The sequence below is a fragment of the Dermacentor albipictus genome, chromosome 2 (genome assembly GCF_038994185.2).
Source record: "Dermacentor albipictus isolate Rhodes 1998 colony chromosome 2, USDA_Dalb.pri_finalv2, whole genome shotgun sequence".
Lineage (NCBI taxonomy): Eukaryota > Metazoa > Arthropoda > Arachnida > Ixodida > Ixodidae > Dermacentor > Dermacentor albipictus.
The window spans coordinates 148,676,785-148,688,992 of record NC_091822.1 but is presented as its reverse complement, the minus strand read 5'-3'; the positions used below and the strand labels follow the sequence as shown (position 1 = coordinate 148,688,992).

At 44.2% G+C, this 12,208-nt stretch overlaps 1 protein-coding gene across 1 annotated transcript in view; it reads left to right on the top strand.

Moving 5' to 3' along the window:
• Nucleotides 1–12,208, top strand: part of LOC135899878 (high affinity cationic amino acid transporter 1-like) — a 467,387-nt gene that overhangs the window by 110,537 nt on the left and 344,642 nt on the right. Inside the window, exon 2 of the mRNA XM_070534095.1 lies at nucleotides 11,966–12,085. Within this exon, the coding sequence (XP_070390196.1) occupies nucleotides 11,966–12,085 (120 nt within the window). The remainder of the gene's footprint in view (nucleotides 1–11,965; nucleotides 12,086–12,208) is intronic.

Here is a 12,208-nt window from a genome sequence, read left to right as displayed (position 1 = left end):
ATAGATAGATAGATAGATAGATAGATAGATAGATAGATAGATAGATAGATAGATAGATAGATAGATAGATAGATAGATAGATAGATAGATAGATAGATAGATAGATAGATAGATAGATAGATAGATAGATAGATAGATAGATAGATAGATAGATAGATAGATAGATAGATAGATAGATAGATAGATAGATAGATGTAGAGAGATAGAGAGAGAGAGAGAGAGGGAAATTATGGGGATCGTAGGGCTTGACTATTTATTGCGATAGCAATTATATAGACACTCCAAGTGAATTTTCGCCGTTGGCGTTGGCGTAGCCGTAGAGGTCCGTTCCTATTTAGGTATATGACTGCCATATGATTATCAATGACGAACTGCTACACTATTCAATGACGAAAGTTGCTTATATCATGCACTGCGTTCTTGGCTAAATCATGCCTCATAATTTTGAAAATGGCAGCCACAAACAAAGGTCATGAAACGCAACATTCACGGCGCATGCCTTTTATCTTAAATCTTCTCCAACTATATTACTCATAAAAGTACGAAGCCATATCAGTGCTTAAACCAGAAAGTGATGTAATTTTACTTGCGCGCCTCTTCACGGGCAGCATAGTGGTGCCTGTGCAATGTCATTATGGGCCCTACACGACTTGTTAAGGCTTTCAAGAGTGCCAGAAATTTCGGCGCACCTGCGTATGTAGCGTACACGTTGATCGTACCCGTGTATAAGTAGAACACCGTCCGCGAAGGTCAAGCGCAACGCTAAACCTTGCTATCGCAGTCAGTACTTCGCCCTTTTGTCGAAACTACCAATGTCGTTGTTGATATCAACCTTGTGAAAACTATAGACAATAAAGTGAATGCAAGCGTAAAAAGAAAATTGCCTATATTTAATTGAAATGTTCGTTTATACAGGACAAGTGAAAGGGATAAGTGGCCTATCGCTCTTGGGAGCAGTGCCCGCAACTTCAGCATGCTGCGTGCAATTCTCTACAATTGGGCTGTGGTGTCAGTTTGACCCAAGTTCACTAGAGTGAATATGTGTGGATGTGCACTAAACCTAGCCCAAAGAGTGTTAAACTGCGCAATGGATGACCGTGGTGGTGGAATAAATATTGCGTGCTAGAACACTTTGCTCTCTGGCTGGTTATTGGTTATTGCTTGTTCAGTATGATAGGGCGACGAACAACAGTGAGAACATTCTGGCCAGTACAGCCTTCATGTCGACGTCTTCGCTTACAATTGCTCAAACGTGTACCATTTGACAGTAGTTCTCGGCTCGGGGTCACGTGTGGCTCGCTTTTCGGGTGCACGTCCCGTCAGCTTTATGATAAAGGCCTCAACGATACCTGTAGCAGCAGGCGACATTAGGCTGCTAGCGGTCTACCCTTAGAGTGCGTGGACAATGGTTCTCGAGTAAGCGCGGAAATCCCTCTTACAGCGAAGCTGTATATGGTTAGGGTTCCATGCATTTGCGTTCTCCGTAAACAAGAACTATCATCATGAATGGCTCATACTCCTTTAAGCATTCATGCTCCCGTAAGCAAGCATAAAATGCAATGGCTCATAACCCGTAAGGCAGAGGCTACAAGCACTCAACAAAGTGAAGCGAACAGTGCCAAACTTCTTTCTATTCACGCGTACAACATACAGAACAGCATGTCGAAAACTGTGATCATCAATGGCTCGTACCCACGTGAGCAATGGCTCATACCCCTGAAAGCAAGCAAAAAATGCAATGACTCATAGTCCCGTATAAGGTTCATGGCTACTCACTTTGCGTGAATTAGCTGCAATGACACTACCCCTGTTTTCATTGTCGGTGATTTCAATGTGGATGTGTCGGTACCGAAAAGGGAGCGGTTTACGCGTTTCGTGTTGCAGACATATCCCCTGCGATTCCACACCAATCCGGCCCAACCGACCACCCAGCGGCGTACGTGCATCGATTTAAAATTATCAAAGAATCTGATTGCAGTTGCGAATGAAATAAGGACCACACATCAAGACAATAAGTGGGTCCGTACCTTTGTTCAATGTTATGTGCCACCTTCGTGTCGCGTGCTAAACAGCTTCGCTGGTCAACCACCTTCATGACTCATGATTTTTTTTTTCACTTTCTTTTGTTTTCTTTTCTCGTTTTGTAATTCTAAACAGGGCAATAAGTTTTCTAGCTAGGATGGCACCGAGCGCTCAAGAATGATCTCTGTCCAGCCATCATTAAGACTGCAGATCAAGAAATCTTTATGTAGGTGTTTGAGCTCTGCACAGGGTGGTTTTCTGCTTCAAATACTCAGCTTGCCTAAATTGCCTAGTTTCTCTGAACGTCTTCACGGTCGCCTGGTCGCGCGCGGTTCAAAACTATGCTATCAGAACCATATATACATTTCTTTTAGCATTTCTGTAACCTTTCTTCTCCCGCGTCCCTCGGCGTTGCCAGAGATGGGAGATAAGCGCTTGCTTCCGAGCCAAACAAACGATACTGTTCTACATATAATACTCTCCTACATAAAATTAATCTATCGCGGATAATTCAAGTTAGTTTTTAGACATGTCCCAGTTGAAAAACGCAACAGGAAATTTTGACAGTCTGTCGTATTTTGGGACGTTGTTTCTGTAGTTCTGTTGTCTGTAGTTCTGTTGTCTGTAGTTCTGTTGTCTGTAGTTCTGTTGTCTGTAGTTCTGTTGTCTGTAGTTCTGTTGCCTGTAGTTCTGTTGTCTGTAGTGTGACGTCCTGTAGTAGAAAGTTCTGTAGTTCTTGATCAATATTTAATTAAAAATTGACAGAGACGTCCGTAAGGTTATGTAAATTTGTTAGTACAAAAAAGAAAAACATAAAAGTAAAAAAAAATAAAAAAAAACGTCTTTGCTTAGAATTCGAACATGCGACCTCACGATTCCGAGTCCGGCATCTTACCACTGCACCACCACTGACTTTTTTTTTCTTTATTGCATGGAATTATCGTTACTGTCAAACCGCTACAGTTACATCACATATGATCACACAAGAGAAACAAATCACAGAAAGTATACAGTCCAATGACAGTTCAAAATTCTGGTAAACAAACACAAGCGTCCAGACGCGAAATCCATTCAGGGACGGGATCATATGTAGCCACCACACTCCGGACTTGAGCAGTCTCTTCTCGGAAGATAGACCTTGTCGAGCGAGGTGGCTCGGCATGTCTGTCGATCATTCGACTTCTCCATAATGAATAAAGTCCTAATAACATAAACAAATCATATGGTGTATTACTGGCTGTCTTTTTGAAAGGAAGGAACTGACATGCTTTTCGAGTGTACGTTTTGGCCATGTGAACAGTCCGACGTGCTGATGCGCTGCTGTTTACATTTGCATTTTGAGAGCCAAGATCCGCTATCACTCCACCGCGTCAAGTGCCGCATCTCTAGAAGAGCAAGAGTGTTCGTACCATCGACAGGTACATCGTGCAGTGCTAGAACATCGATTTCGATGCACGATATCCATATTAAATAAGAAATTCAGAAATAGACAACGCGTTGACTTTTACGGTTATTACTGCTAGTTTCTACAGTCGTCTCTCATTCTTTACACTTTTGAGCGCGCATATAATTCGTGTGTTCAATGCAAAATAGCTACATAAACATTCGTGGATGAGAGTTCTTTCTGACAGCATACTTGCTTCTCACGGCAGCGCTGTACCAGATTAATGAGACCCGAGCGAGACAGCTTTTCACGCAACTTTGTGGAACAACCGAAATCTTCTTTTCCGCTTCGCATAAGCTTGTGAAATATTCCTGGGAAATTAACTAATGTGTCAGTGTAACAGCACATGTAAGTCCACAGGCCTGTGTGCCACATCTTACCAAAAAAAAATGGATACGCAGCCATTCCCGCAGATGGTATGATTTTGATCAGCGGCCGATTTTGAGGATGCCGGTAGGGCGTTGCTGGTGCCGCGTCGTCACGGCACAATTATAACTATTCGCCACGTTGACTTTATTACCGGTGTCGGTGCCATCAGCATTGCCGGCTTCAGAGAAGCGCGATTGATTACCGCGCAAGAGAAAAGTACAGTGTACACCACCGATGCGAAAACATACAATTTTAAAGGACCGCGACGGAAAGCGCTTCTGTTGCGACTTCGGAACTCTTGGCCGTCGCGACCGAATGTTTCTGCTGCGGCGTCAGAATTGGTGTCGTAACGTCGGAGTCGCTGTCAGGATATAAAGATGTTGTTCCGACTTCAGAGCTCTTGTTGTCGCGACAGAAAGCTTCTGTTGCGAAATCAGAATTTCTGCCGTAATGTCAGAAATGTCTCCCAATTAAAAAATGTCAACAACTTCTGTCGTACAACAGAATTTCTGTAGTTGCGACAGGAATTCCTTTTGTCTTTTTCAACCGGGCACTACAGAAGCTTGTCGCATCACACAATTTCAGTGCACTTCTGTTGTCATCATTGGGTACATGTTGCGGCGATAGGTTTCCGTTGTGGAACAGTTCTCTGTAGTACAACAGAAGTTTGTCCATTACTTCAGGAACACTTATGTTATGACAACTGGGGGCCTGTTGCAATGATAGGCTTCTGTCGTACAACAACATTTTTCTGTAGTACAACAGATGTTGGTCGCATTACTTCAGGAACACTTCTGTTGTGACAATTGGGGGCCTGTTGCCACAATAGGTTTCTGTAGTATTTCAACAGCTCTCTGTAGCACTACAGAAGTTTTTCGGGTTACTTCAGGAACATTTCTGTTGGGACAACAGGGTGCCTGTAGTGATGACAATTTTTTCTGTAGTACTACAAAAATCTGTTGTAGAGCTTCAGCTTTCTGTTGTAACAACAGACATACGACAGACTGTACTTCTGTAGTAGCAACAACAAATGTCTGTTGTACATCAGAAAAGTCTGTCGCTCCATCAGGAATCTGTAGTTACTACAGAAAGATCCTGTTGTACAACAGAAATTTCTGTAGTACTACAAAAATCTGTTGTAGAGCTTCAGCTTTCTGTTGTAACAACAGACATACGACAGACTGTACTTCTGTAGTAGCAACAACAAATGTCTGTTGTACATCAGAAAAGTCTGTCGCTCCATCAGGAATCTGTAGTTACTACAGAAAAATCCTGTTGTACAACAGAAATTTCTGTAGTACTGAACACAACCTCTGTTGTCATTTTCAACTGGAGTAGGACACTCTGGGCTGGACTTCTCCGCCATAGGGTGGCCTCGCGGTCAAGAGGGTTATCTGACCGAACTGTCCCGGTTGCTGAGTTTCCATAGCCTAAAGTTCAAATCGACAGTTTCTTTAATATAAAAGTGGTAAGCTCGAATTCATCTCCTTTACACCACATCTCCATGCTTGGAGTGACGCCTGACACAGGCAGAAAATGCCGAGAGTCTGTGGGGCTACACTAATCCAGATACAACCAAATTAGGAAGCCCCATTGAGCTACAACAAGACACTGTTTTCCCAGAACAGGAATTGGACTCCCTGGTCCAGCATTCGCCCACTACCTCCCTCATCACTCCTTCGATCAAACAATGGGCTCTCACTCCTCAGTAGCTGCGGAGCACATGACCAAGGCGGCGCTCAGACCTGTAGCTCAGCAGAAGGTGCTAAGAATTTCTGGAACGGACAGGCCGCCAATGAAAACTGACCCTGGCAGCGTTCAATACGCTAACCCTCTCTAGTGAAGCTAGCTTATTAGGACTCTTTGAGGAACTATCGGGCATTCTTTGGGATATCATTGGCCTTAGTGAGGTTAGAATAACTGGTGAGGCTTATACAGTGCTGACTAACGGCCACGCTCTTCGTTGTAGAGGGCTCACAGATAAGAAGCAATACAGGGTAGGATTCCTAATATATAAGGGCATAGCGTGCAACATTGACGAACTCTACAGCATTAATGAGAGAGTAGTAGTAGTGGCAATAAAATGTAGCAAGAGGTATAGCATAAAGGTAGTGCAAGCCTACGCTCCAACCTCCAATCACGATGTTGATGAAATAGATCAGTTTTGTGAAGATGTTGAATTAGCGATGAGAAAAAAGAAAACTCAATATACTGTAGTCATGGACGACTTTAATGCAAAAGGGGGGAAAAGTAAGCTGGCAAAGAAGCCATCGGCAGCTACGGCGTTGATTCTAGGAACACTACAAGAAAGATGTTGGTAGAATTCGCGGAAAGGAATAAGCTGCGAATAATGAACACCTTCTTCAGGAAGCATAGCAACAGAAAGTGGACCTGGAAAAGCCCTAGTGGTAAAACAGGAAATGGAGAAGTGTTAGGTAGGGTAAAGTGCAGTTATCGTAGGTTAGTGAAATATAGGATTCCCCTCAACATGAAGAGAGAAAGCGCAAAATTGATCAGCGAGAAACAGGCCCACCTAGATGCAGTAAGGATAAAAACAGACCACTCAAGGCTGGTACTTGCTAACAAATATGCATCCTTAGAACAGAGAGATGAAGATGACAAAGATGTATTGAAAGAAACCGTAACTAGGCTGGCTCAGAAGCAGCAATTGAAGAAGGAGTTTATGCACCAAGGCAACTAGTAGGCGAGCTCTCCCAAGTAGCAAAAGACCTATTTAAGAAACGACAAAGAATGAAAGTGTCCAACTCAAGAGATAAGATAGAATTCACGGAACTGTCAAAAATGATCAACAAGGAAAAACTAAGGGATATTCTAAATTGTAGTGTAAGAAAGACTGAGGACGGCGTAAAAAATGGATGCAGCATGAAATGCACGAGAAGGAAACTTTGCATAGGATAAACCGAGATGTCTGCGCTGAAAGATAAGCTGGGTAATATCATCGGCAATTTTGAAGATATAGTAAAAACAGCGAAAGACTTCTATACGGACTTGTTCAGTACCATACCTTCATTGGGAGTAGGAAAGAACAGGTTACAGAGGTTCCTTCTATAACTTTTTATAACTATCGATGAATTTAGAAGGGCTTTGTAAGATATGAAACGGTGTAAAGCGGCAGGAAAAGATGGAATAACAGTTGATTTAATCAAAGGTGGAGGAGACATCGTGCTTGATAAGCTTGCCGTCCTTTAAAAGAAATGTCTCACGAATTCAAGGGTCCTAGAGAACTGGAAGAATGCCAACATTATGCTAATTCACAAAAAGGGAGATGTGAAATAATTAAAATATTATAGGCCCATTATCTTACTCCCAGTATTATAAAAAATATTCACCAATATAATCTCCAATAGAATAAGGGCAACACTAAACTTTAATCAACCAAAGGAACAGGCTGGCTTCAGGAAGGGATACTCTACAATGGATCACATCCATGTCATCAATCAGGTAATCGAGAAATCTGCAGAGTACAATAAGCATCTCTATATGGCTTTCATAGATTACGAAAAGGCATTTGATTCAGTAGAGATACCAGCAGTCACGGAGACATTACGTAATCATGGAGTACAGACCGCTTACCTAAATACCTTGAAAAATATCTACAAGGATTCCACAACTACCTTAATTCTACACAAGAAAAGTAGGACTAAAGAAAGGGGTCAGACAAGGAGACACAATCTTTTGAATGCTATTCACTGCGTGCTTGGAAGAAGTGTTCAAGCTATTAAACTGGGAAGGCTTGGGAGTAAGGATTGACCGCGAATTTCTCAGTGACCTTCGGTTTTCCGGTGACATTGTTCTATTCTGCAACACTGCAGACGAATTACAACAAATGAATGAGGACTTTAGCGGAGAGAGTGTAAGAGTGGGGTTTAAGATTAATATGCAGAAGACAAAAATAGTGATGAATAGACGGACAAGGGAACACAAGTTCACGATCACCAGTCAACCTCTAGAGCCTGTGGAGGAGTACGTTTATTTAGGTCAACTAATCACAGGGAACCCTCATGAGAACGAAACTTATAGAGGAAAAAAATGGGTTGCAATGCATACGGCAGACATCGTCAGTGCCTCACTGGAAGCTTACCATTATCATTGAAAAGGAAGGTATACAATCAGTGCATTTTACCAGTGCTGACATACGGGGCAGAGACATGGGACGGATAAAGAAGCTTGAGAACAAGTTAAGGACCACGCAAAGAGCGATGGAAAGAAGAATGTTAGGTGTAACGTTAAGAGACAGGAAGAGAGCGGTGTGGATCAGAGAAGAAACGGGGACAGCCAGTATTCTAATTGACATTAGGGACAAAAATGGGCTAGACAGGCCATGTTATGCATAGATTAGGTAACCGGTAGACCATTAGGTTTACAGAATGGTTTTCAGGAGAAAGGAAGTGCAGTCGAGGAGGGCAGAAGTCTAGGTGGGGTGATGAAATTAGGAAATTCGCAGGTGCTAGGTGAAATCGGTTGGCGCAGGACAGGTGTAATTGCATATCGCAGTGAGAGGCCTTTGTCCTGCATTGGACATTAAATAGTATGGTTATGATGATGAAGAGTTATTAAACCTCAAATATGAGTTTGTACAAGTTGTATACAGAATGGCCAAACACGGGAGTTCAGGTAACCGCCTAGCGATGTAGATGGAAGAGTAGAAGAAAAGTGACTGCTTTTTTGTGGTTCTCGTTTATTCGCCTCGCGTAAGAGCAACGAAGGCGCGCCAAAATAATACACGCTGCGAAATACTGGCCGTTAAGCGGGAAACCTAACAGAGTGACATTAGCGTTTCCTGCCTTTGCTATCGCGCATGTACAACACTTTCCTTTTACCCCTCGTGATTGTTTTCTCTTCGTTTTTTTTTCCTGACTCCGGGAGAACCCAGTCAGAGCTTAGCAGTCTCATTACAAGATGTGAGCAGCATTCGCCTAATGACGGCCTTGTTGAGGGTATAGGCGGTTTCACGCTGTAAGCCCGAGGCAGTGTATGCATACGCACGGTTAAACAACACCCCGTTTTTGCCGCGCGCCTCGCCCTTATTCGAGCTGCATATATTTATACATACTTTGTTCACTCAACAAGGCAATACTGCGCACTTCGTGCGACAAATCAGTAAAAATAAAGAAAAGGCAGAAAAGGAAAGAAACGAACGAACAAAGAAAAACTACAAACTGTTTTACTTCCCAGCGCTTCCAATTCCGTTTATTCATCCACTCTACAGCCACCATTTGCGGCCTGTCTACAAGCTTTATCACTCTCGAAAATTGCGCCGCTTACTCATTTTGCCTGCGCCTGTAGACCTCGCCAGCGGAGCTAGCCAGTCGCAGCTCATGTGTGCAAACTTTACCCTCAGATACTTTCTTTCTCGGCACGTTGTTCGTCGGGCGCTGTGCAATTTCTTACAGCACCACATTAAATCGCGGTAACAAGTTCACACTCACTCACTCACTCACTCACTCACTCACTCACTCACTCACTCACTCACTCACTCACTCACTCACTCACTCACTCACTCACTCACTCACTCACTCACTCACTCACTCACTCACTCACTCACTCACTCACTCACTCACTCACTCACTCACTCACTCACTCACTCACTCACTCACTCACTCACTCACTCACTCACTCACTCACTCACTCACTCACTCTTCCGACTTGCCCATACCTTCGTTCAAGAACTACCTCAGTCACACGAGCTGCCGTACAAATAATCAGCGAATCGATCCTTCGAGATTTCATCGTTGTCTTTTCATTTCCGCATCGACTCGCGCACCGACTCTCCTTCACTCGTCAGCTCATTCCTTCACCCTTTCTCGCATTCGGCGCCGACAAAGTTTACATTGCGCGAAGAGAACACGCAGAGATCCCTTCTTACTCAGCGGGACCCGATACTGCAAGTTTCGCGAGAAATCCGGTGTGTTCCGGCGACGGACCTTCATTCCGTGCGCGGTACATATCCTTGCTGCAGCAGTTGATTAACTCTGAGTATTGCGCAGTATGGAGCAGTGATTACTTCCCTCATCAGAACAAAGCTCGTTTTCTGTAGCCTTTGTCATTCGTATTTTGTGTTCTGTGTGGTCAGCTGGGACCTTTCCTCCCCAAGCGCACGATAAGCAGGCCGCACCGCCGTTCTCGATGCCTGACCTTCAAGAAGCTGGCGCCTAATGAGGGAGAACCTGCTCCCCTCCTCCTCTCCACCGTCTCCGGAGAGAATAAGTGTTAAGGAGATATCGGCGCCAGCATTGGCGGCTCCAGCCTTCCAAGTGCGCAGAAAAGAAGCTGACCACTGCCTCACAGCGACTGGCAATCGCGTTATGCCGGCAAAGGGGATATCAGCGTGACGAAAATTAACTTGCCTCAGTCTCGTCGGTCGCTTGGGGTATAGATCTCCGGACATTCTACTACAATGCTTATGAGCTTGCATGGACAATCGGTCGCGAGCGAAGGAACTGTCGCGCACTGTCCTAATAATTCGCCGAACACAGCGAAGAGGAAAGAAATTAACCATCCGTCGCGGAACTTGAACACTCAGCCGGATTCATCAGCGTTTTATCCTATTAACGAGCTTAAGTGGAGGGTATGCTTTCCCATGGCTGTGAATCCTGATAGGCTTAAATACGTGACCTCGGGGCTTCGTGGAATCGGTGAGGCCGTTCTTCGGTCCCACTGATGGGATGTGGCAGATCTTGCTTCCCTTTGCGGACGTTCGGTTCACTGATTCGTCCACTTTTACTTTGTACGTATCTGATATCGGTAATTTCTCTACGCGCCTGTAAAGGTCCGGTATTAGTCAGTGCGCTCCAATCACGCAGATAGGGAACTGAGCACCGCCACCTCATTCTGCAATCTCGTTATCTCCAGCCCCGTCTCCCTGGGGGAGACCGTGCCTCGTAGATGTTTACTTATTCTTGATCTATCGTTCGTCCCCCAACTGGCTTTCCCTGATACGCTAGTATAATCTTCATTAGCTTGTGCGTAGATAAAGTGAAATGAGCAATAAAATGCCCTTTCACGTGCCGAACAATGTTCTGAAAAGAAAAGAAGACACGGACATTTCAGGCTCAAAAACTCGTTGAACCTCATCAGTGTTACTTCGACTGAGTCGAACTTTCCAGCAATCCGTAGAAAGGATTACATCTTATATTAAACATGCGAGGTGCAGGCGCAGTCGTAAGTTGTCTGGGGCTATTTTCCGGCACGTGGCTACTAATGCGAAACCGAACACCCAATTCTAATTCAGGACAGATTTTGTCATTGTTCTCCGACTGAAATAAGAAGCAAGAACATTATATATATATATATATATATATATATATATATATATATATATATATATATATATATATATATATATATATATATATATATATATATGTGTGTGTGTGTGTGTGTGTGTGTGTGTGTGTGTGTGTGTGTGTGTGTGTGTGTGTGTGTGTGTTCGACTCGGCGAGCATTAGCTAATATGTAAGGCCCGGTGCCACACTACTTTAGTAACCGTAGCTTCAGTATCCGATTATGTGTTCCGTTCCATATTAGCGCACATTTGACCACATCCACAAGATGCCAAGGAGCAAAGAAGCCAAGAAAAGCACTGGACTAATTAACTGTATTACGGTGTGTTCGGACTCGAACAAAAGGTGAAATGCGACAACGACAGGAAAGAGCGTTTCCTGCCCTTGTCTCATTTCAGTTTCGTTCGCTTCTTAACACATCGTAATAAGTACGAACGAACTAGCCCAGCAACGAGTAGCGATGCATCAACTGGGCTGCAGTTGCAATTGAAATGTATAAATAAAGAGTCAGAGTTCCGGTTGAAAGGCGAATCATTGATAGTGATAGCAGAGTAGTAGGCAGCTACACGAAGTAAGGTTCGTGGCTTTATTAGCAACATAAATTGCAGTATACATTCGCTTACTACAACTTAACAAGCGCTGTGTCTGTGTATCTGTTTCTTTCTTCGTCCTCGTCCAGTCGCGCTTATACACTACCATGGAACTTAACAAATATGGCGGAGCGCGTACGTGGACGAACGTGAATAGATATCACTCGATGGCTGTGAGCGCTCCGTGTCACAAAAACCTCACCGTAACTTCGCGTTTCTTGTTTTGTTTTGCACAGGCGTGGCTGTGAGTCTGGGCACCGGCGTCTACGTGCTCCTTCCTCGTGTGGCTCGCGAGGAGGCGGGCCCCGCCGTCGTCTTGTCCTTCCTGGTGGCGGCCGTGGCATCCTGCCTCGCCGGTGAGTGCTCAACCATGGGTCAAACAGCAGAGGGGCTTTCGCTGATGAAATCCAGGCACCGAACGGATTTGACTCTTCGCGGAACGTTATGTTGCGAACGCGTAGCTGGCAACACTACCGTTT